The sequence below is a fragment of the Mauremys mutica genome, chromosome 5 (genome assembly GCF_020497125.1).
Source record: "Mauremys mutica isolate MM-2020 ecotype Southern chromosome 5, ASM2049712v1, whole genome shotgun sequence".
Lineage (NCBI taxonomy): Eukaryota > Metazoa > Chordata > Testudines > Geoemydidae > Mauremys > Mauremys mutica.
Genome location: NC_059076.1, coordinates 125,497,936 through 125,523,740, shown reverse-complemented (window position 1 = coordinate 125,523,740; position 25,805 = coordinate 125,497,936). Strand labels below are relative to the sequence as shown.

Sequence of the window (25,805 nt, the reverse complement as noted above, 5' to 3'; positions counted from 1 at the left end):
CAAGGGTAGTCAGTAAGCGGACCGCAGGCCAAATCTGGACCACCAGGATCTGCAAAATCTTTGTATTTACTTATTATTTTTACTGCAGTGTGAAAAATGTTTCTCTGGACTCTGGAACTTAACTATACCTTGAACAAGAAATATATACCTTGATGATAAATAACTGACTACCACTGATGCAAGCAATCCAGGTACTTGGCAATGTAGGTCAGTTTCTAAATCTACAATTAAAGATTGAAGGCCAGCTCTACACCACGGACTTCACTGATAACTACAACTATGCTAGTCAGTGTGACAAGGTATGATCTCTGACCAAAACAGCTGTGCTAGCAAAAGTCCCCAATGCAGACACTGGGAAAACCTATACCAGCCGTTTCGCTGGGGATGGAGGAGTAAGGTGTCTTGGAACAAGCTATAGAGCTACAGTGCAGTTTTGCTGGTATAATCTGCATCCACACTAGGAGTGCTTTGCTGGTATAGTATACCATTATACTATACTTGCAAAAGTTCTCCTAGACCTGACTGAAATTTCAACTGTAAGATCCTTTTGGAAGCAGCACATGCTCAGCAACACTTAAAAGTTAGGCCATTTTTATTCAGGAGCCAGAAAATTTTAAACATCCAAATTTGAAAGTTTTGATCCACTGTTTGCAGGCTCAAAAGAGACTTATTAACTTTCCATTTTTGGAATGAATGAACACTGAAGAGATTTAAAAGTTCTGAGTAAGTAAATGAAAACACTAGAGAGAACTGAAATTCAGATAAGGTACATATGGAATTATTTCCTTCATTCTCTTAAAAAGAATGCAAAAAACTCAAATTTTATGCTTATAAATCATTAAAATCTCTATGTACATATACAAATATAGTATCAGAGGGGTAGCCGTGTTAGTCTGGATCTGTAAAAGCAGCAAAGAGTCCTGTGGCACCTTATAGACTAACAGATGTATTGGAACATGAGCTTTCGTGGGTAAATACCCTCTTCGTCGGAGGCATCTATGTTTGTTTAAGGTGAAATCCAAATCTCCTATCCTAAGTCCAAGTATAATGATGGAGAATTACAACCTAACTACACCTCTACCCCGATATAACACCACCCGATATAACGCGGTAAAGCAGTGCTTCGGGGAAGCGGGGCTGCGTGCTCGGGCGGATCAAATCAAGTTTGATATAACGCGGTAAGATTTTTTGGCTCCCAAGGACAGCATTATATCGAGGTAGAAGTGTATGTGGCATCAGAACACAAGAACCCCTTACAGCCACTCTGTAGCCCCTCCTGTAACCTACACACAGCTATAGCCACCACCATTTACTCTCCCTCCAACCCAACAAGGTTTCTGGCCGGCAGATTCATGCCACTAATTAATACATGGCTGGAGACTCAATGGCTCTGCCCCCAATCTATACTCTCTGCAAAGAACAGCACCAGAGAGCTTGGTTTCATGACACCCAGCACCACAATCGCTGTGCAGCTTCTCTGCTTCTCCCACACAGCAGAACTTGTGCCAGTTATACTGTGGTTTGGCCTAACTGATCTCCACACATGATTAAATTCACTAGCCTCTATAAAAACAGGATTTTGACAGTGATTTTTTTGGTTTTACAAGAGCAATAGTTTGATTTCCCGAGCCATGCTCTTAATGTGGTCAGGTTACTTGGATATCTGTTCATAATTGCTTCCAGAGAGGAAGGAAAGGGGAGGCAGAAATATAACTCATTTGTCAGTTGGTGTGAAGATAAGATTTCACCAGAGACTGTCAAGAGATTTAAGGTTTAAAGTTTCAAAAAATGTTTACTTTAAAAAAATAAATTAAAAAAAATAAATCCAACAGTGAGTGTATGATCTAGCAGCGAGGATTTTGAAACCTGTTTGACCAACCTGAAATTTTATATTATTCAGAATCACACAAGATTAAGATAAATGCATTAAAAGGGTTGAATAAGTTTTAAAGAAAGGATGTGAAAAGAGTTGATTGTCCTTTGGTTCTAATCTTATGATAACTGGTCATCCAGAAGTTAACTATTTTGCTGAAATGCAGTAATCTAACCATCTAATGTACCACAAAGCCTATTTCTAGTTGACATTCCTTCGTTGTCTCTAGCTCCATATAATAAAAAACAAAGTTGTATTTTAAAACTGCAATAAGTGCCTTTTTGTAAATCAAGCCTTTTCTACACTGAAGGTTTTTACACCAGTGTTGCTATCCAACTACTACTCCTGGGGGAATTCTGCGTCACTGCACATGCACAGAATTCGTGGCCCCCGCAGATTTCTTTGATTCCCTGCAGAAAAAGGACTTCTGAAGGGGAAGCAAAGGGAAGCCACAAGAATGGTCATGTGCCCCCCTCCCTGGTCAGTTTGGGCACCCAGAGCAGCTGGTAGAAATGTAAATCAGCACTGGGGAGAGGAGGGGGGGGCTGGGGAGTCATGCGTGTGAGAGAGAGAGAGAGAGACACACACTCTGAGACTGTCCCTCTCGCTTGCTATTGCGGCACGCTCAGTGTGGAGGGGAAGGGCTTTGGGGTGTTTCCGAAGAGGTAGGTGTGGGACAGGCTCTGTTCCCTCAGGCAGAGCAGAATGTAGCAGCCTGCCTGCTTGGTGAATTGTTCCACTGTTCTTCGTGAATTCCCCAACAAGTATAAAACAGGTGTAAACATTTTAAGGCTCCTTTACATTGTCAGAGTGGTGTAAAGGAGTCTTCTTGTAAAGGACAGTATAACCTTATAAATGCTTATGGTACTTTAGTGATTAGAACTGGTCTAAATTTTTGGAATGAAAAAAATTTCCTATCAAAATGTGCTCCATGAACTGTTTGCTACTGACCTTTTTGGAGATGGCCAGTATCCAGTATAAATTACAAGTGAGTCCCCAGCCCTCACTTGCTCTTCAATTGCCTATGATGTAACACTGACCATATGGCTGCATATACTTGTTGACTAATAACTAGAAGTAAAGGGTCAATACTAGCTACATTACTATTAGAGGGGGATTGGTGATTTCCTCCAATGCTCCCCACTCCCATTCTCCATCCATTGTATTGTAGTTTTAATTATTTTGGTAATTTATTTAAACCAGCTTGATTATAATGCCTTATTTTGACAGAAAATATGCAGAATTTTAAAATACTGTGCACAGAATTTTTTTTTGGTGTAGTTCCCCCAGGAGTAAACTACAAACATACTGTGCCAGTGTGAAAAAGTAACTTACAGCACTACAAAAAAACCTGTGTGAAACAAGGCCTTTTATGTTAGAGAAGCACACTTTAGATCAGGGGTAGGTAACCTATGGCACGCGTGCCGCCTAATGGCACTCACACTGCCCAGGTCCTGGCCACCAGTCGGGGGGCTCTGCATTTTAATTTAATTTTAAATGAAGCTTCTTAAACATTTAAAAAAAAAAACTTAGTTATTTTACATACAATAGTTTAGTTATATATTATAGACTTATAGAAAGAAACCTTCTAAAAATGTTAAAATGTATTACTGGCACGCAAAACCTTAAATTTCAGTGAATAAATGAAGACTTGGCACACCACTTCTGAAAGGTTGCCGACCCCTGCTTTAGATGAAAGCTCAGACAAGGAAAAAACCTGGCAATGCAGCAGATCACCAACCCATGGCAAGCAGCACAGTTCAATCACTGCTAGACAACAGCACTTAGGAACAACATATCCTCAGTCAGATCCTGTACAAGCTACCTAAAGACAAGACCAGTGTTTCAACAGCAGTGCTTCCAGCTTTCTGTCCTGGTTTGCACATCTTAACATGTTAGAAGCAGTGTGGTCCTGTGAATAGGATACAGAATTTAAGACCGCTGGGTTCTAGTTATGCCATGTTAACTGAAGTTACAACTTTTGTCACTCAGTATCTGTGAAACAGAGGTAATAATACCCAACTTTGTGAAGTTTTAGATATACAGATAAAAACAGAGTGTGCACACTAATATTATGCATATATGCAAACTATCACAATATAGAATTTATTTTTGTTAATCTAGCAAAGATGGATTATACCATGGATTTAAAACATTTTAGTATACTCATCAAGAGCCTGATTTTTAGAGCTCTGAGTGGATACAAAATGTGTATCCGCATCCGATCTATGATCCAAACATGGTCCGCAGATAGTAAGTGGATATCTGCAGGTTTGCAGGGCTCTACTGATTTTTTTTAAACTAGCTACAAAAAAGCATGTAATTACGGCAACTACATGTGAAAATGAGGATATTTTCATATTTTGCACAAGATTACCAAATGTGCAAGGTGGTCATGATAGTGTGTGCAGTTTAGACAATGAAGATTCTGAATATAGCCAGCTGTGTTTTATTCTTGCTTTAAGAATAAACTAATTTTTTCCCCCAAGATTCCTTATTACTATTTTCTCAAGCCCCCCTCCGCCTCCCTCCTTTGCCCAAAACCCCCTCAACTATTTGCTGTCAACTAAACTGCTATAAGAAGTGTTCCACTCACTAACTCTGTCAATGCAGGCTGATAAAGGGAAAATTAGTACAAGTTAATCAGTAACTTTATATGTCTGTATCACTCAATTGGGGTCTTTTAATTATGCCAGTTTCCAAACAGTTAATTTTGTTTTTACAGCTTCTCAACCTTTGCGTGTGAAAGTAATTAAAGCCCTACTCTCTTCCCCAACAGTCTTAATATATTGAATTTTTAAAAAGGTTTTTAATTTTCTTACTGAAAGGTTTCCTTTTTCCAGGAATTTAAAGCCACTATCAAGACAGTTTTATTTCATTTGATTTTTTTTTTTTTTTTAAAGACTAAAATATACTGCTATCCTGATAGCAGAGCATTCCAAGTTCTCCTTCAGGAGTTTTCAATTAGCAATAATCGCGCCTCACACTCCTCCTCTGTTCATTATTTTTATACGTTAGCCATATGCCACCAATGTGAGAACCAGTATAAAGTTAGGAAGACCTATTTCTAGAGTTGTTTCACTTTTTGGACTAAGTGCTAGAGTGTCATGGTTTTTAATAAATGTAATACCTCTATTTTGCAATCTTAGTTAAAACATCAATGTATCACATTAATCAAAATCAGTACCAAAATTTTAATCTGCTTTTTCTTTGTATAGCACTAAATACAAAAAACTTGTGTGAACAACTTTTCTAGAGGTGCTTTACCTCTGCTACTCCTGGTGAGATAAGAAAATGAGAGCCTGTAGGAAGTAATGGCATGTGCACACTTGCAAGGGGAAAGGGAAAGAGGAAAAAGACAACGAAAGCAGATTGCAATTGTTTGCCACCTACTAAAAAGAAAAAAGGACACCTCAGCCTACCTCTGTGGCAGCCAAGTGATATAAAATAAATTTCTCTTTAAAAAAAAATTAGTTCCACCGGAGGGCGGAGTGGGGGTGGGGGGGGGGAAAATCACAAGGAAGATGGTACATAATGACTAATTACATGCTATCTACATATAAAACATTATAACCCACCAACCAGAATGTGCGATTATTTTTGCTTGACACCTGCTTGGACCATTACTGGGCAACAAAGTGTTATAACAGATGTCTTGGGGTCAGCCTGAGGTCTGAAGAGACGGATTCTATAACCTAGACAGTCAACGTACAATGTGTAGGTCCATAATTTCATATAATTATGGTACCAAATTCAGCAATTTGTATATTTTTAATACCTTTGTTCTGCAATGTTGTTCTTTCTGGCATCTCTTCCTCACACATAACTGCAGCTACCAAGATAATTCTCTATTTTTACCTCTATGCAAGCCCTCCTCATATATTCTCCTATTTGTTTTTGGGGAAAACATCTCTCTAAAGATTCAGAAGCACCAACATAAACTGAAATCCAATTTATTGATATGAAAATAAAAGCAGTGTTCAAATTAAAATGATGGCTTGGAAGTTTTCAAAACGCGCTTTCAATTAAAATGTATGATTTATTTTCTTTGAAGATTTAGCATCACAAGTGATTAATGCTTGCCTCTGTAGACCATCCATCCCATCATTTAAACATTTCTGAAATACTAATAGAAAATTACAATTAAAGTTTAAAATAAAGTTCTACTTCAAAGCAAGTTGTGTAATTCATTACTGGATGAAACTTACAACCTTGCAGAAGGCCCCTTAAAAGGTGCTGCATAATTGGAGCATGGACCCACCCCCATTTCTGCAGGCACTCTGCACTAAAGTGAATTTCACTCTAGTAGGCATTTAAAGGGCCTAACCTTGAGAAGCACTGAGCAGCTTCAGAGCTGTGCCCTTAATCCTCTAAGAAAAATGTGTATGCAATTCACCAATGTGGTAAATCATGCAAACTAGGTAACAGTTTAAATTACAAAACTTCAGGAGGCATCATCTCCTCAATCTAGTCGATTTCAAAAAATGAGTTAAAGTAGTAGATATCAGAGGTACTCAGAGCTGCAGTCCCTTTCTGCCTACCAATTTTTGTTATTTACACTTTCCTATTTTAAAAAATGCTTTTCACTCTTGTTGTAGGAAAGATTCACATACAAACAGACAAAACTGACTAACTAGACTATGCAATGGAGATAATGACAGATCATTCACAATGTGGCCTAGTGGATAGGGCAGTAGACTGGGACTCAGGAGACTTGGGTTCCATCTCTGTTTCTGACCCAGGTTTCTATCTCTGTTTCTGACCCAGGTTTCTGGGTGACCTTGGGCAAGTCACGTCCCTTTTTGAGTTTCCCCATCTGTAAAGTGGGGATAATTATACTGAATTCCTTTGGAAAATGCTTTCAGATCTATGGATGAAAAGCACTGTATAAGAGCTAGGTATTATTATACTGTAATTAAATGAACTGAAATATTCTTCTTCTCTAATCTTTTCTGGTTGTAGTAATCTTACCTGTTTTTGTGCCAACAGCAGGCAAAACTTTAAGCTGCTGAACTCACCCCTTTAAGACTTTTTAAATATTCTTTTAGTACAAGCTGAAGACCCTTGGTCAATGTAATATATAAATCTTTGGTTCAGGGTTTTATGGGAAACTTTTTAAAACTAAAGAAATACCTCACTGTCAACCAGTAATTCACAAAACCACTATTGCCTCTCACCGAACACATGATCCTTACAAATAGGATTAGTTTTCCTTTGAGCAACTTTCACAAGTTCTTGAAACATCTCACATAAAGATATTCCAATTTAACACCTATAAACCTTCATAGATTTGTACATGTGAAGCCAAAAACTGAAAAGAAATAATTCCTCTTGGATTTCTAACACATATCCAGTACTGCAATACGTGACTTACCTACAAGTGCCAAAAAAATAAATTTCAGATATTTCTTAAGTGAGTTGAAACACACGATGTCAAGACTACTTAGCTGCTTCATTGATCTGACAAAATATTTAAAAGGACAATGTATCAAATACGCTCTCAGTCTACCTGCCTCCCCTGTGTCCAGTACAGTATAAACACTGCCCTCTTGTAGGCGCTCTATTGTCATAAAGAGACAGCTTTGATTTTTTTTTTTAATTGTTTTTTAAACTTAATGCACTTTTTTACTTTGAAGAAAACCAAAACAAGATCTAAGGACATTCAATGCATTATTTGACACAAAATTTTCTACATTCTGTATGTCTGAGAAGGTACTACTGTATGTTCTGCGTCACACAATATAACAACTACAATTTAGTTAAATCATCTCCTTTTAGAAGAACCTGTCCATTTTCAGTCCTTGTACTAAAAATAGTTTTAAAGAATATAAATCAGAGCTACAAGCCTGGTTTAAATTCAGAGCTGAGAACATACCTTCAAATCCAAGCACAATGGGAAACATTCTTAACATCAACCTCTAAATTGTGTTAAGATTTATTCTGGTTTGAATCATAGCTCACAAAAGTGGTTTCAAGTGTTTTCAAATTAGTCTATTTTGTTTGTACACAAATAAAATATTCATTTTTCCATTCTACACTCAGAGCATCTACTATAATAGTTCAAATAACTTGGTTTTCAAACATGATGATTTCTGGTAAGCAATTGGTCCACAGTATTGCATAATTATTTTTTGTACATAAAAACCTGAAAAATTATATTTTGACAGTTGACTAGTAAAAGATGTCCCATTTGTCAGAAGAAATGTTTACTGCATGTTGCATAGTGCATTAAAAAAAATTGGTATTAAAAAAAACACCTATTGAATAGAACAGCTGCAGCATCTGTATGCATGTTCATTTTTTATATACAATACAGTACTTTTCCCCTACATTGTTCCTTTGTACAGGAGATCATGTCATTATTTAGTTATAATCTTCAATAAATAGGTTTTGCAAAAAGGGATATTCAATAGAAAAATAAATCACTAAATGTTGATAGTGTTCGTGTTGTGGCAAATTGATAAACCGCAGACATGCTGCTGTGGAAAAAAATGTAAAATTATAATTTAATTTTAATCTTGAAACAATGCATTAAATGTGGGTGACTGTCCAATTATTTAATGGAACAATAAGAAAGCACAAATACAATTATTTTGCCTAGTTAACAGTCATAATTCTGAAGCGTCTATAGCTTTGGGATAACGGTCTCTGATCTTAAGTCACACAACTATGATCAAAACTAAGAGCTTGTCTACACTACAGCTGCTAGTTGATTTAAACTACGCAATCTGAGTTACGTGAATAGCATAACAATTAGACGCAACTTAGATCTACTTACCATGGGGTCCACACTATGCTATGTCGACGGGAGACACTCTCCCACCCACACTGCTACTCCGCCTCAATGAGAGGCGGAGTACAGAAATCGATGGGAGAGAGTTTTCCCATCAGTTGGGTGTGTCTTCACTAGACCCACTAAATCAATGCCACTGCATCAACTGCAGCTGTGCCGAGTTAGCTCCATAGTGAAGGCCAGACCTATGTTTGGGAGACTCACTAATATAAAGTAATAGACACATAAGTATAGATACTGTTTATGTGATATGAATAACGCTCAGTCTTTTTTTCAATTGGCTGCATCAGATACTGGGTAAGCAGCAAAGAACCCTGTGGCACCTTATAGACTAACAGACGTTTTGCAGCATGAGCTTTCGTGGGTGAATACCCACTTCTTCGGATGCAAGTGGGTATTCACCCATGAAAGCTCATGCTGCAAAACGTCTGTTAGTCTATAAGGTGCCACAGGATTCTTTGCTGCTTCTACAGAACCAGACTAACACGGCTACCCCTCTGATACTTGACACCATACTGGGTAAAGTTCCCTTAACTAGGGATGCTAGAGATAACCTTATTGATTCTAAATACAAAGAAAGAAAACAAAAAAAAGACAAAGAACCCACTCAATTTAACCCAGGCAAGGAGTCTAATCACTCAATAGTAAATAGAACAGACTACATGTACTCATTACCTGTCTCCGTTCCCGGCGAGACAAAACGTTGCCATGAAGTATTCGCCAGAGCATTCTTGCAGCAATTTTTGTGTCAATCCATAGCAATCGAAAGCCATGATAATAGTGCTTCACTTCATCCACAATCTTCTGTCCAAGAGATTTTTTAACAACCTCTACTGTTGGACTATATACAGGGCCTCCTTCTTCCATCTTCTTGCTTTTATCCTTTAAAGACTTCAGTGACTTTTCCACCACGGAGTCATCATTACGTGGATGTGAAGAATGCCACCATCGTACTGGAAGGTATTGGGGCCCCAAAATGCCCAAACTTGCAAGCTGAGTCCATGAGCCAGGAGAGCTCACAACTCTGAAGTACATTTGTTCAGGTCCTTTAGTCCAACAACTGTATTGCTCTTTCTTGGAGTAAATGTAAACAGGGTGGACACTAGTGCAATATTTGAAGGGTACATTCCTTTAAAAAAGAAAGAAAGAAAAAGGCATTTAAGAGATCCAACAATATGTGCTAAAGGAGAGAGTTCTACTATATGTTTAAAATCACAATTATGAAGATCAAAAGGTGTATGTGTCACTATCACTTGAAAACAGTGATTATATACACAACGTCATAACTTAGGAACAAGGTCTTTTCCTGTAAACTACTTTCAAGGGAGGAAAAAAACTGTTGTTTCAAAATTTCAAAAAGTGAGAAAAATACTGACCAGAAGTGCTTTCGATTTAGAAAGCTAAGTGCAGAAGTAAAACTAGAAATCAGTGAGAAGTAACTTATCTAAAGCATTTCATATCGCCTATACTATGTGGATAGAACACAAAGTACAAGCTGCTAGGATTAAGGGGGAGAAAGGAAATCAGTATCAGACAAACCTACTTAAAAAGTTTACCCCTTTATCATCTCTTTACCTCTAACCTTCTTTCTCCAGCAGATACTTGGTCTGCTGAAACTGAAAGCTCAATTTTATCAATGGTCTGTATAGGACAACAGACTCCTATTTCATTAACCCCTTTTGATCCCTTTCTAAAGGTGAATTAAATGTATTCTGAAAATGAACATAAAGGCATTGTTCCAAAAGTGCTCATTACATGTACAAAATTAGAACCACTCCCTAAATGCAATCAGGTTTGTACGTTAGCATTTTTCTTACCATCTAGAACACTGAAGTATTAAATGTAACATTTAAATTAACTGCAGTTAATTCTATATTAACTGAAATTCAAGCATGAAGTCACCCCTGCTAAATTATAGGACTGAAATAGCTTTGATTTTTCCCAGCTTAAATTTTCAGGGCTGGCATTTAGAAAGAACTTTTCTTTCTACTTATAAAGCAAGCAAATTTGATATTAATCAATGAGACATGAACTGGGATCCCTGCAGTGTTTTTGTTTTTGTTAAGTGTAGAACTGTAGTTTAACTTGATATGTTATGAACTATAGTTGATGATGGATCCCCAAAAGGCAGTTGAAAACAGGGCCGCCCTGGGGAAGGGGGGGCGCCAAGTGGGGCAATTTGCCCCAGGCCCTGCAAGCCCTGGCCCAACAGTGGTCCGGGTCTTCGGCAGCATTTCGGTGGCGGGCAGGGTGGGGAGGGCCTTCAGTGCTGCCGAAGACATAGAGTGTCTGAAGGGCCCCCCGCTGCTGAAGACCCAGACCGCTGTCAGGTGAGTACAAGCGCAGCAGCTCCCCCGCTTTGCCCCAGGCCCCCTGAATCCTCTGGGCAGCCCTGGTTGATAACCATCATAGCTCAAGATAGCAGGTCATAACAAATCTATGCTGTGATGGTGCCTAGGATATGGTACTCCCCAAGAAACTTATTCAAGCCTACCCCTGCCCATTATTAACATATCAAAATGTTTTCAAAATTGCTTAGTATAACCACTGTCCTACACTATGATTTAATTAATATGATATTATGGAAGTGTCATTGGTAGTTTTCTACAGTTAAGGCTGAGCTGAGTTTTGCACTTAAAACAGGGATTCAGCCACTTCGTTACTCATGAAGAATAATATCCTCCCAAAGATAACATCACTTACTCTGAATACAGAACAAGTTTTCTGAAAATTTACAATTAAATCTATTATTTCATCAGTTAGTTTTTAAAATGGGTCCTTTAAGACTTGTGTCAAACCATACTGAGATCATTAAGGACAAAAGTAACAAAATAACAAACCCTTCAAACTTTCCATATAATTAAAAGTAACTGAAATCTAATGCACAGGCTACATTTGAAGATTTGTTTTGAAGTGGGAGGTGGGAAGAAGAGTTTAATGGTAACCTTTTGGTACTGTTCTTTATAACTGAAAGTTCTCTCTTCAGCACAGCTTTTCTACAGAGGAAATAAGAGATATGTACTTAATCACAAGATGTCAAAGGTTATTTAAGATCCATAATTTTATTTTTTGTAAAGTTAAAAATTACACAGGATTAATTTATTCAACAAAAATAACTACCTGGTATCAATTGCGAAGTAGCATTTTTATGAAATTAGTTAAATGGGAACCCTAGGTCCCTGTACAGAAAAGATAAATTTGGGTCTAATGAGGGATAGAAACTAAACAGTAACAAAATGAGATATTCTACACTCCTGGGGGAATTCTGTGCCGCTGCACAATGCAGAATTAATGTTCTGTGCAAAAATTCATTTTTCGCTGCAGAACTGGTGCTGTGGAGATGCTGGCCGCCACTAGGGGCTGCTGCTGGCACCCTCACCCCACCAGAGCCCAGCTGCAGGACACTTCCCCACCCCCAGCCCAGATACCTGTACCTCCTACCCCCCAGGTGTCTGAGACCAGAGGGGCAGAATCTTCCTCCAAAGTGTGCCCAGCTGGCATGTGTGACACACCCAGACTGAGGAACCCAACAAAAGCATAACAGAGAAACAGGAACTGGGTTGTCGTAGGGGTTTCTTTAACTCTCTACTCCTGCGGGAATTTTTTTTGTGTCTGTATTGTTACAGACATACTTGTTGACAGGTATTTTGAAATATATTACCAAAATTATTTAAAATTCTGCATACGAGTTTCAAATATTATGCTCAGAATTCCCCCAGGAGTCGTTCTAACACAGATTATACATTTGTTGATACAGGAAAAAAGAGTAAAACAAAGTGGTCTATTTTCTACGTGGAAGCTGGCTTATAGTGAGTTGTCCAAAGGATCTGTACTATGTCTGATGTTAATGTATTTATTTATGGTCTAGTATAGGAAGAGAAAAGCCAAGCAAGTAAAATATGCTGATGACTAAATTTAATCAAGTTGAGAAAGGACCTAAAAAAACTGGGCAACATGATGGAAGATGAAATTTGATGTAGAAAAGTGCAAGATAATACACATTTAAAGGAACATTTGCTCTATTAATCCACATTTGACAGATTCTAAATTAAAGCACTCAGACATCAGTATTATTTTGGACAGTCAATGGAGATATCTTATCAGTGCCCAGGAGTGGTCAAAAAAATGAGCAAATTTAAACACCATTATCTAGATAGTATTTAAGGTGAGGGTTACAATGTTAAATTTTGGGTACCATATCTCAAAAAAGTATAACAGAAATACAAGTGGTCCAGAAAAGGACAAAGAAAATAGAGGTATGGAAAAGACTCCCATACAATGGGAAATTAAATGTTCTACAAATGTAGTCCCAACACTTGGAAGTTAGGAGGTGCATGCGTTTCCCTCAAGCCCTACATCCAAAAAGCCAAACATATAATACCCGACTCGCCTCTCTCTGTGGAAACCCTATTTAGGTGGGAGAAGAAAGGATCAGAGTGGCACTGCAGAGACAATACAATTAAAAAATAATAATAATTAAAAAAAATCCAAGAACTACTGTTTGTAAATAAACTCCTTTTTCTCTTTCAGGACATGGTTTCACAGCCTCACTGCTAGCAAGTTTCTTATGACGACCTCCCACTGACCAGCAGGAACTATGAACCCCACAGATTCAGTGATGGTATAGGTTAATTCAGAACTCTAGCTTCTATAATATATAGGATGCATCCATATTGTGCCAGAGATGTGGAGCAACTACACTGCAGAAAATTTCACCTGACCATGTCCAACTGATCATGCAGATGGTCAGAGTTCACACCAGTGACTCTTCTAAGACCCCCCCAACAGACACTCCACAAAACCCTTCAAAGGGTGAGATTTCTGGAAATGTTGATCAACCAATCAAGCTGCCACCCTAATGTCAGCGTCCTGTCTAGGTTTGTTGATGTAATCCTTGACAGAGTACCACTTTCTTACTGTGTGATCAACCACTGGCACCATCCAAAAGACTGATATTGTGAATTGGTGGAATGCAGTTGAATACTTCCTTAAGGGCCACCATTTACAAGATAACCCCTTTCAGTCTGGTATTTACCATCTGATTTCAGCACAGAGGAAGACTTTGTGCCAACGCCACTCATGATTAAGGTTAAGATTTAGTCAAGAGTACTTTTAATAAAAGTGATGGACAGGTCATGGACGCTAAACAAAAATTCATGGCCAGTGACCTGTCCATGACTTTTACTATAAATACCCCTGACTAAACTTTAGCTGATCCTATGGTTCTGCTCTGGGGGGCTGGACTCTGCCCAGACCCAGCAGGCTTGGGAAGTGCACAGGACCCAAAGGTTGACTGCAATAACTATCCACTTGAAGGATTCAGCCAGGACCATAACACAGGGTACATACAGCCTTGGCCTATTGAATGTGGGGCTAAAGTGAACTGTGCTTGCCCCCTATCAATAGGGCCCTACCAAATTCACAGTCCATTTTGGTCAATTTCATGGTCACAGAATTTTAAAAATCATGATTTCAGCTATTTAAATCTGAAATTTCACAGTGTTGTAGGTGTAGGGATTCTGACCCAAAAAGAAGTTGTGGTGGGGGGAGGGAGGAGAAGAGGGTCGCAGTACAGCTACCCTTACTTCTGTGCTGCTGCTGCTGGTGGCAGCGCTGCCTTCAGAGCTGGGCAGTTGGAGAGTGGCAGCTGCTGACCAGGAACCCAGCTCTGAAGGCAGAACTGTCACCAGAAGCAGCGCAGAAGTAAGGATGGCATGGTATGGTATTGCCACCCTTTCTTCTGTGCTGCTGCCTGCAGAGCTAGGCCATCAGTCAGCACCTGCCACTGTCCGGCCACCCAGCTCTGAAGACAGCGCAGAAGTAAGGGTGGCAATATCACAACCCCCCTAAAATAACCTTGTGACACCCCCCGCAACTCCCTTTTGGGTCAGGACCACCAATTTGAGAAATGCTGGTCTCCCCCATTAAATCTGTATAGTATAGGGTAAAAGCACACAAAAGACCAGATTTCATGGTCCGTGATGCATTTTTCAGGGCTGTGAATTTGGTAGGGCCCTATCAACTACTGCTCAAAACGGATTGAGACCAACATTTACATATGTGTATGCGATAGTAGAGTTTGGACCAGCAGTGTTATGAAGGAGAGAGTTTCCTCTTCCAGTGGCATCACTTGCATTTGATCATCAGAAATGAATTCACTTTTTACTGCTTTCACAAAAATAGTGTTTGTTTACTGCATTGGCACAAGACTAGGAGGATAGATTGGGAGAAAAACAAAACATGTCACATATTCCTACTCCCAAAAGGGACATAATAGGCATATGACTAAGGTACTATTCTTGGGCCTCGCTTTGTGGCTCTGTAATATGGGTTGTGGCTAGTAATCGTGTGTCTTGTCCAGAAGACTGGTAACTATGTTCCGTTATGATGTACTAAAGCTTTTAGGATAGTTTGGCAGAGTTTTAAAAGACTAGAAAAATAATTGTGTCATGTTTACGCTTACTTACGTATGGCTTATCAACCTCAGAGACACACAACTGAGACAAGTACGGTCTCCCAAGTTACCTGAAAAAGAAAAAAAAAAATACAAATAATTCGCAAACAGATTGAAATTTAGGAAGACAATTCACCCATAACATTAATAATTAACTAAATTATTTTAAAAGGCCAATTGTTACTTTAGAAATGAACCTTGTCAGGTACAGCACTTTAGGCCAAAAATGTAGGTTGTTTAAAGGTTTTACAAAACTATTAATTTTTCTTCATTTTAACTTTTAGAAGTATGTCTAGATCTGAAGAGTCCCTTCTGATGTGCAACTTTAGCCCTGTAGCAATGTGCAATGCATGAGAACTAGCCAGCTCTAGGCCAACAGAAGGAAAAAAGAAGGTTCATGCTCTTTGTTGCCAGGGCATTATACTTATATGGATGATTTTTAATCAGGATATTTGCAAAGAGAACATCTGCATCTTAAAGTACTTGGCACTGCCCCCTTAGGAAACCTTAACCAGGATTACCTGTTTAGGAAGCAAGAAAAGCATCCACTTGGATAAGAGCTGTAGACAAACAAATTTCCCCTACTGTAAAACCAGTAACAAGAATGATTAAATTTTAAAAGTAATCCTCACACCCTAAAAAAGGCTTCAGATACAGAAAAACTTACATACTATGTCTTTGTTTTTAAAATTCAAGTGAAAAATGTCTCATGAAAAAAGTAACTCCAAAAGTGTAAGCCTGTGGTGCTTAAAGGCTTGATCTTTACTGGAAGAATACTTAAGATTCTAAGAAGTACTTAAACTGCTTACTTGCTGAACGAACAAGATGAACTAAGATTAAATTGGATCGAAGATAAAACAAAACTGTTATAAATGGATTTCTGTCATGAAACAATGAGTTAACAACAGAGGTATGTTCCAGCTGAAAGAGCACATGAAACAATAAGACAAATCAGCAGGGAGGAAGAACTTGGGACAGAAAACTGAGACTGATAATTGAGAATCATTTAATAACAGCTTACTAGATACCCAAGAAGCCATAACCCCACAAATCGAGGAAGACGGGTGTGCTGGTTTAAAAAGGAAGTGAAGGCAGCTGTAAAAAATGAATATATAACCAAATTTTAAAAAAAAAAAAAAAGAGAGAGGCTAAAATAGGGAAAGTAGTAGTTAAAAATTACTTAGACAAGTTAGAGGTCTTCAAGTCACCAGGGTCTGATGAAATACATCCTAGAATACTCAAGAAGCTGACTGAGAAGATAACTGAGCCATTAGCAATTATCTTAGAAAAGTCATGGAAGAAAGGAGAGATTCCAGAGGACTGCAAAAGGGCAAATATAGTGCCAATATATAAAAAGGAAAATAAGGGCAAACCGGGGAATTATAAACTAGTCAGCTTAACATCAGTACCCAGAGACATAATGGAACAAATAATTAAGCAATCAATTTGCAAACACCTAGAAGATAATGTGATAAGTAACAGCATGGATTGGTCAAGAACAAATCATGTCAAACCAACCTAATAGCTTTCTTTGACAGGGTAACAAGCCTTGTGGATGGGGGAGGAGGGTAGATGTGGTAATATCTTGACTTTAATAAGGCTCCCAGGGGTGGGCAAACTACGGCCCGCGGGCCACATCCGGCCCACGGGACTGTCCTGCCCGGCCCCCGAGCTCCTGACCCAGGAGGCTCACCCTTGGCCCCTCCCTTGCTATCCCCCATCCCCCGCAGCCTCAGCTCGCTCGCTCCGCCGCTGGCGCAATGCTCTGGGCAGCGGGGCTGCGAGCTCCTGGGGCAGCGAGCTCCTGGGGCAGCGAGCTGCGGAGCCCGGCCTGACCCAGTCTCTGTGCTGCACGGTGGCGGCGGCTGCGTGGCTGTAGCGCCGCCAGCCAGCGGTGCTCCAGGCAGTGTGGTAAGGGGGCAGGGGACAGGGGGGGTTGGATAGAGGGCAGAGGAGTTCGGGGTGGTGGTCAGAGGGCGGGGGTGTGGATAGGGCAGAGGTGGGCAAATTACAGACCGTGAGCCACATCTGGCCTGCGGGGCCATCCTGCCCAGCCCCTGAGCTCCCAGCTGGCCCCGGCCCCTCCCCAGCTGTCCTTCCTCCCCCGCAGCCTCAGCTTGCTGTGCTGGCAGCGCGGTGCAGGGGCAGATTTACAAGTGAACACAGGGTGCCCTGGCAAAGGCCCCCCAACAACAGGGGGACCCAGGGCCGGGCACTCGGGCAACTCAACACTGGCTGCACTGAAATCATATGCAGGCGGGCGGTGCAGATGGTGGGAGCGCAGGCGGAGGACTCAGGGGGAGCACTGGGAGGCCACGCAGCCGGCCAGAGAGAAGCGGCCCTTTGAAGGGGAAACCGCCGCTTCTCTCTGGCTGTGCGGCTGCCCCTGCTCCTGTTGAGTCCTCCGCCCATGTTTGCGGGGCCACATTGGGAAAGGGGCTGGGGGGGGGGGAAGATGGATAAGGGGTAGGGTCCTGGAAGGGGGCGGTCAGGGGCAGGGGGTCCTGGAAGGGGGTGGTCAGGGGGTGGGGGGGGTGGATGGAGGGGGGTCGGTTGGGGACAAGGAGCAGAGGGGTTGGATGGGTTTGGAGGTTCTTAGGGGGGCAGTCAGGGGGCAGGAAGTGGGAGGGGGTGGATAAGGGGTGGGGGGCAGGCTGTTTGGGAGGGGGGGCAGGCTGTTTGGGAGGGGGCACAGTCTTCCCTACCTGGCCCTCTATACTGTTTTGCAACCCCAATGTGGCCCTTGGGCTAAAAAGTTTGCCCACCCCGGCTTAGGCAATGTCTACACTTGCCATTTAAAGAGGGAAAGTCCCTTTTTTGTGCAAAAACCATCTACACTTGCCAATTGCTTTTTGTGGGGCATCCTGGGTCCCTGCACAGCCTCCTTTCCCCAAACACTGATCAACTCCAGTGGTGTTGCCTCCTATCAAAAAATCTGCTCTAGGATTTATTTTGAGGAACTTCTATGGACTGTGTTATTCTATAAGAGGTCAGACTAGATGATCACAATGGCCCCTTCTTGGCCTTAATCTATGAGTGTACATGGCACCTACAGAATACTTGAAGAGTTTTTAATTATGCCAAACTGTGTTATTAAAGCAATTTTACATCAAAACTCATCCACCATGAAATATTCTAACCAGTTACCACTGTGAGAAAATATTGCTCTGCTGTAAATGCTAGCAGTATGCCCATTTACTCTTTTGTAATTTAGGGTACAGATTAAACATATTCCCTATATTCTGAAGATTTAGAATGCTGTTGGCAGAAGGACTGGATGGCACAAAGTAATGGTAATAAAATTCAACCTTTTGTTCACGTCAACAAGTTCAAATTCAGCCTAAATCTATCTTAGTTTTTATATCACATCCTTTACTTCAATATTTGAGCAAAGACCAGTAACTATAAGAGATCAATATATCAGATGGCTGTTGTTGGCCAGTATGCCACATTACAGAAAGCATCCATCACAAGTGGCAACTTTACTGGCAACTTCAGCAATGGTCATGAATTGAACTGGCAAAGCCATTTAACCTTCATTCACAGTGACTGATTCCTCCAGCTCAAGGTTGAAGGTAATTGGTAAAGCATTGCAAGAAAGTTTGAACTGCTGTTATATGTCCTGTGGCTAGAATACTGAAGCTTCCACAGCAATCAAGCTAGCCCCTTTCACAAATACTAAAACCAAATTTTTTTTTTTTTGAAGTTAAAAGCAACTAACCCACAGGTGGGCAAACTACGGGCCACATCCGACCCATCAAGCCTTTTAGTCCGGCCCTCGAGCTCCCACCGGGGAGCAGGATCAGAGGCTTGCCCCGCTCCGGCGCTGCAGCCGGGGAGTGGGGTCAGGGGCTTGCCACATTGCTCCGGGAAGCAGTGGCATGTCCCACCTCCAGCTCCTACATGTAAGGGCAACCAGGAGGCTCCACTCTGCACGCTACCCCCACCCCAAGTGCCATTCCTCGCAGCTCCCATTGGCCGGGACCCACGGCCAGTGGGAGCTGCAGAGGCCGGTGCATAGGGTAGGCATGCCATTGTTTCTGGGAGCTGCGGGGGTGGTGCCTGGGGCCAAGCCTCCGCATAGGAGGGATATGCTGCTGCTTCTAGCAACCGCTTGAGGTAAGTGTCGCCTGGAGCCTGCACCCCTGAGCCCCCCACCCCAACTCCCTGCCTCAGCCCAGAGCCCCCACCCAGCCCGGACCACCCTTCTGCACCCCAAAGTGCTCATCCCCAGAGTCCATACCCCCAGCTGGAGCCTGCACCACCCCCCAAAACCCCAGCCTGGAGCCCCCTCCTACACTCTGAACTTCTCATTTCTGGCCCCACCCCAGAGCCCGCACCCCCAGACAGAGCCCTCACCCCCTCCTGCACCCAACCACCAATTTTGTGAGCATTCATAGCCTGCCATACAATTTTTATATCCATATGTAGCCCTCAGGCCAAAAAGTTTGCTCACCCCTAAACTAACCTGCCACAAGTTATTAACTATTTTACAGAAATGTGGATTCCTCATTTGGGAAACCTCAGTCTGTTGCCAAATTCTTAGAACAAATTAAGCACATCAGATTTCATTGCACTCAATTTTAAGACTGATTTGCCACTTGCAAGAAGTCAATTAGGTTTTTATTTAACTTTTGGGATGTGTAGCTTAGACAGATAACCCACTTTATTTGAAAAAAGAACACCTGGAAAACTAAAGCCAATGACACCTTAACTCAAAGACCAAATAAAGCTGATGACAAGGTAGAACAGGAACTAAGTAGTTTATACAAAGGAAAAACTTCTGGGAAGTCCCAGCCACAAGAGCTAGCGATAAAGCAAAGCACCGATGACTTGTCAGCCCAGGAGCACCGCCAACAAATGATTTCTACATGACAGCCCAAGGCTTCAGCTAGGAGAAATAAAGGAGCCACGGGCACGGGAGACGCGTGGAGGGAGGACGCCTCTCCGGGCCACTGACAAGGGCTCTCCGGCGCGAGAGGTGAAGGAGGCAGGATGAGATCACCAAGCGCGGGCACCCAACACGCCTCGCCCACGTGAGCTCAAGGTTGCTCTGACACCCGGTGATATTTGGAAGCCGGGAAGGGAGGCGGCCTCGCACCGCGCCCGCTCCCCCGGTCACTGTCCCCTGAACCGTCAGGCCTGGAGCCGGCTCCCCCCGCCGCAGGGCCCCGCCAGGCCCATCGCCCCCCCCCTCGCTCCGTCCGCCTGCGCTGGAAGTGCGGGCGCACTGTAGGGAGGCCGCCAGGGCCTAGGCCGGGGACTCGGGTCCCACAGAGCCGGCGCCCAGCGCTGCTGCGCCTGCCCAGCCCCGGCTCGAGCCTTACCCCACTTGGGCTCCCCGCGCAGCGGCCTGGGCAGGCAGCAGACCCGCCGGCTGCAGCTCCTCAGCAACATGGACGCCATCTTCTCTCTCTCGCCGGCGGCTGAGGTGACGCTACGGGTAACGGCGGGTTCCCGGCCTGGCCATGTCCCTGAATCCTGCTGCGCCTCAACACGGAAACAGAAGCGCCGCCTGCGGGGTGACCGACTGCCGGCAATATTTGCATAGACCCGCCCCCTGCTGCTCCCATTGGACTAGGGATCCCAGAGTCGCATTGCAAGCCGGGAACTCAAGGGCAGCTCGGAAATGAATGGCGAGCGCTGCAAGCTGGGAGCTGTAGTTTTAGTTGTGCGTCTGTGGTGGGGAGAGGGAAAGCAGCAAGGATGCAGGTTGGGAAGAGATTCAGGCAGGTGATAGCAGAACAACAGTAACCTTAGAGTCAATGGATACGGATGCCTGCCATGGGAATGGGCTGCTACCTGTTTGTAATCTAATCCATTTCTAGTGACTTCATATGATTAGTGTCGTTGTGTGGCGTTAGAAGGAAATGTGTTCTTTGGCAAAAGGGGGATAAATTAAGCTACTTAGATCCCTCAGTCTGGAAAGAAACCTGGCATAGAATTCAAGGTGGTAGTTAAGTATCAGAGGGGTAGCCGTGTTAGTCTGGTTCTGTAAAAGCAGTAAAGAATCCTGTGGCACCTTATAGACTAACAGACGTTTTGCAGCATGAGGTGGTAGTTGTAATATTTCCAATTTTTTCCTGCCATTGAGGAAAAATTGGAGTATAAAATCTGCACTGTTGCATGTGGCAGGTCAATGCACTAGTGCTCAGCAACCATAGAACCTTATGGACATGTGAATTTTGACCCTGAACCACACTCCCATTCTTTTACTATTATTGTCATCCCTTCCCCCCCACACATACACCCTTGTTTAACTGATCCTGGGTGGTTGTTGTGGGGGTTTTGTTTGTTTGTTTGTTGTGGCCCCTCTCTTTGGTTGAGGGGATTGTCATTTTCTGTGTACTGAGTCGAGCCCCTTTTAGGGGCTTGTGATGGGTTTGGTCACAGAGATCCACTTGGGACTCTCACCTGATGTGGTAAAATTACCTCTGAGCCCGTTTTCCCTGCCAGCTTGGGACTCCAGAACCCTGCTTTGTTGAGCCAGACACACTAGCCTGCTGCAACACAGATCCAGGTCTGAACCACACTCCCAAAGCTGCAGACTTTAACTAAAAACTGCTCTGCAAATTACCTGTCTCCAGCACCCAGACACCAATAGGATCCAAACCCCAAATAAATCTGTTTTACTCTGTATAAAGCTTCTACAGGGTAAATTCATAAACTGCCCTCTATATCAGTGGTTCTCAAACTAGGACCGCCGCTTGTTCAGGGAAAGCCCCTGGTGGGCCACGCCGGTTTGTTTACCTGACGGGTCCACAGGTTTGGCTGATCACAGCTCCCACTGGCTGCGGTTCACCGCTCCAGGCCAATGGGGGCTGCAGGAAGCGGCGTGGGCCGAGGGATGTGCTGTCTGATACTAACTTTTTTGCTGATACAGACTAACACAGCTACCATACTGAAACCTTTCACAGACTAGACGCCTTCCTAGTCTGGGCCCAATCCTTTCCCCTGGTATGGTCTTTGTTAGACATCTCTGGTGGTAAGCAGGGGTTTCCTCAGGACTGGCAGCCTCTTTTGTCCTGCTCCACCCCCTTTTATAGCTTTGGCATAAGGTGGGAATCTTTTGTCTATGGTTCTCCCTACCCCCGCCTCATCAATGGAAAAGTACAAGGATTAAGATGGATTCCAAGGATTAAGATGGTCACATGTTACTGTAAGACCCATAGTCTCCATTCTTCCTGGGTTGGCCCGCAGGTACACAGGAAGATTTGCAAGTAAAACTATTTACAACCAATTGTCCTAGTCAATGGGAGCCATCAAGATGCTAAACCACCATTAATGGTCCACACTTTACATAATTACAATAGGACCTCAGTTATACTTCATATTTCTAGCTTCAGATACAAGAATGATACATGCATACAAATAGGAAGAATGTATTCAGTAGTTTATAACCTTTGTTATGATACCTTACAAGAGACCTTTTGCATAAAGCATATTCCAGTTACACCATATTCACACTCATAAGCTTATTTCCATAAAACATATGGCGTGCAACGTCACAGGGCTCTAATCACCCTTATGAGGATCAGATAGGTTAGACACAATTGAGAAGGAGATGATTTTTACTTTTGTATATGAAAACCTGTTTTTTAAAAAAAGCAGCAGAAGCTTTTCCATGGATGCAGCAGCTCTATAAGTAGACACTGGGCCTGATCCTTCTATGACTGTAGTCAATGTCAAAACTCCCACAGAGTTCAGTCAGAGCAGGATGGACTCTAGTCAGTATAGTACATTAAATTGAGTTTTAAGTGTAAACTAGGCCATAGATATTGAGTTCAAGCAGAGTGTTAATAAAATACTGCTGAAGAACAAACACTACATTCAACATAAGAAATATCCTCTAATGGAAATCGTATTTGATGGCATGCACACAATGATATACTACAGATCTGTGTGACTGCTGGTTACGGGTACCTTTTAGAGAAAAAGATGTTCAGTATTGATGCTAGTCCTATGTACTATCAGCAGTAGGTGGCTGCTTCCAGTATCATTTTTCCCTAAGCAAATGTAGTTACCTGCTACTATACTGCATACAGTAGGGCATATTTCTCATAGTACTATACAGACATTTAGAGAAAATGTACACAAATCATGTTATCAACAGTGTACTCTATAGTAGTATTGTTAAAGTTTAACACCTGCTAGCATATCATTATTAAAATATCAGTTTGCTCCTGGCCTGCATTCCAATTATCTTTTACCACACAGTGAATAACTCTATAAAGACAGTACTAGCTGCCACACTTCATTTTGTATATCATGCAGACAGAAACAGGGAATAGCCGAAATCAAACTGTAAAATGTACAGTTGAATATTAGACTAGTTAAATATGAAACACTATTTATTTTAGGTCTGAGTGACTGAATACCTTATTCATTCTATATAGGATGGAAAAACAAAACTGTTGTATTTTGTCAACAAGATGTCTGACATCCCCTTCCAGCAAGATGGCTGCCTCAGAACCAGACTCAGAAATGGTAATAAGATACTGTTTTTCAAAGCCTTGTATTTCACAGGTTATTCACAATAACAAATGCTTTTTCATCTGTGAATATAGTTACTGCTGCTGTCCTGAACAAGAGAGGTGCTGTTTTTCCTTAAGTTTAATGGAAGACAGCATCTGCATTTTGACCCAAAAATTGATTGACAATATTAGCACAGTCCCTGAATATACACAGGAGGGGAAAATACTAATATTTTTAAAGTCCCCTTTAACATTAGAGACTTTGCAAGTGTAGTAAATGAATGGTAAATATTTTAAAATTATTGAATATGTGTGTGTCTAAAATTAATCCTCGCACATTTTTCCTGCAGCTTTATTTTTCCACTCCAAGTAATATATAAGGAACCAGTATTTGGATTCAGCCAGTTCTAAAACAAATTATTTTAAAATTTAACTGTTTCTAAGGTAACATACTGTTTTCCCCAGTTGAATCTGTATTATTATTATTTGTTTTTAGAGCTGGTTGAAAAATTCCAAATTCCAAAATTTGTTGTGAGAAAAAAAATTGATTTTTTTTACCAGCTGTTTATTAGTGTGATGGATGTTTTACAGACATGTGAAAATATGGTCTCTGCCCTGCTGCAAACTAAATAGACAAAGATAGAGGATTAGAGAAAGGAGCACATAAGCAAAGGGATCAGACTGAGGGGGAGGTACACTTCTTGGTAGCAGGTTTCAGAGTGGTAGCTGTGTTAGTCTGTATCAGCAAAAAGAACAAGAAGTACTTGTGGCACCTTGGACACTAACAAATTTATTTGGGCATACGCTTTCGTGGGCTAAAACCCACTTCATCAGATGCATGGAGTACAGTAGGAAGATATATATGTACACAGAGAACATGAAAAAATGGGGGTTGCCTTACCAACTCTAATGAGACAAATAAATTAAAGTGGGCTATCATCAGCAGGAGGAAAAATTACTTTTGTAGCAATAATCAGGATGACTCATTTCAAACAGTTGACAAAGTCTTGTAAAATTTAATAGCTTAGAAAAGAAACCAATAGGGTTACATAGAAACATAATGAAGTACTGTAGAAAGTACTCTAAAATCTACAGTCTGTAATACAGTTTTCCATTGCATTTATTGGATAGTTTAAAACAAAACCTATAGAAAGTTTTAGTCTCTATTACATTCTATGGAACTTTCTGATTAATAGATTTTAAGGTCAGAAGGGTCCAATGTCGTCATCTGGCTGCATAACAAAGACCTATGCGGGGATTAAGATTTTTGGGGCCCTGGATACAAAGAATATTTGGACCTCTGGAACTGGAGGGGGTGGGAAATCAGGGAGTCACGGCCCTCCCACTTTTTAACATGAACGTAGTAGCCTCTGGCAGGTGTAGAGCTGTGGTCTCAGAGGTTGCACTTCATGGTGGGGGAGCTGATAAGATGATCAGCTCCCTGCCATGAAATACAGCTTCTGCTAATGGCATCAGCCTCTTCCAGGTGGAGGGCTGATGAGGGACTCAGCCCACTGTCACCATGGTGTCATGACCCCTACTCGTCCTCTTCCCTGAGGCCCAGCCCCCTGGCCAAGCTGGAGGTAGCCAAGGTAAGAGCTTCCCTGGGGGTAGGTGTGGGGCCTAGGGCTCCCCACAGCAGCCCTGGGTGGCTTTTACCATAGCCTGGCTCCAGCTTCTGGGGAGGACGAGAAGCAGGGGGAAGGGCCCCAATTCTGGCACCGTAGCTCTCTCACTTCTACATGGTTTCCAGTGCTCCAGTGAGGGGCCCTGAGCATGGGCCCCATGTGTTTGTGTGTTAATCTGCCACTGGGCCTATGAATCTCAGCTGATAGCTTCTACATCAAACCCATTACTTCTGTTTGAATTCTAGGATGTCTTTTAGAAAGATAGCTGTCTTGATTTAAAGACTGCAAGCAATGGAGAATTTATCACACCCTACATAAATTGTTCTAATAGTTAAACTGCTAACATTTATAATTACACTTTTATGATAAAACACTATCTTAAAAAAAATCATTTCTGCTCCTTCCTTCTGAACCTGCACATTCCCTCACTAATCAGGGTACGTGATGTTCTTCTGATTCCCCTGTTTCTTTCTATATGGTTAACAACTAAAAAAACCAAATGAAATGTGACAGCTAATAATGGCTCCTTTTACAAAGTTGTTTATAAAAGATTATGGGAAGTCCCGACAAAAGGAAATAAGCA

At 41.9% G+C, this 25,805-nt stretch overlaps 1 protein-coding gene across 2 annotated transcripts in view; it reads right to left on the bottom strand.

Annotated features, from left to right (window-relative positions):
* The window catches only part of LETM1 (leucine zipper and EF-hand containing transmembrane protein 1), a 62,426-nt gene extending 41,787 nt beyond the window's left edge, over nt 1-20,639 (bottom strand). For both annotated transcript variants that reach the window (XM_045019545.1, XM_045019547.1), the window contains exons 1-3: nt 20,448-20,639; nt 15,134-15,191; nt 9,342-9,795 (exon numbers count right to left, since the gene is read on the bottom strand). In XM_045019545.1, coding sequence (XP_044875480.1) covers nt 9,342-9,795; nt 15,134-15,191; nt 20,448-20,526 — 591 coding nt within the window. In that variant the 5' untranslated portion in view covers nt 20,527-20,639. The remainder of the gene's footprint in view (nt 1-9,341; nt 9,796-15,133; nt 15,192-20,447) is intronic.
* Nucleotides 20,640-25,805: the final 5,166 nt, after the last annotated feature.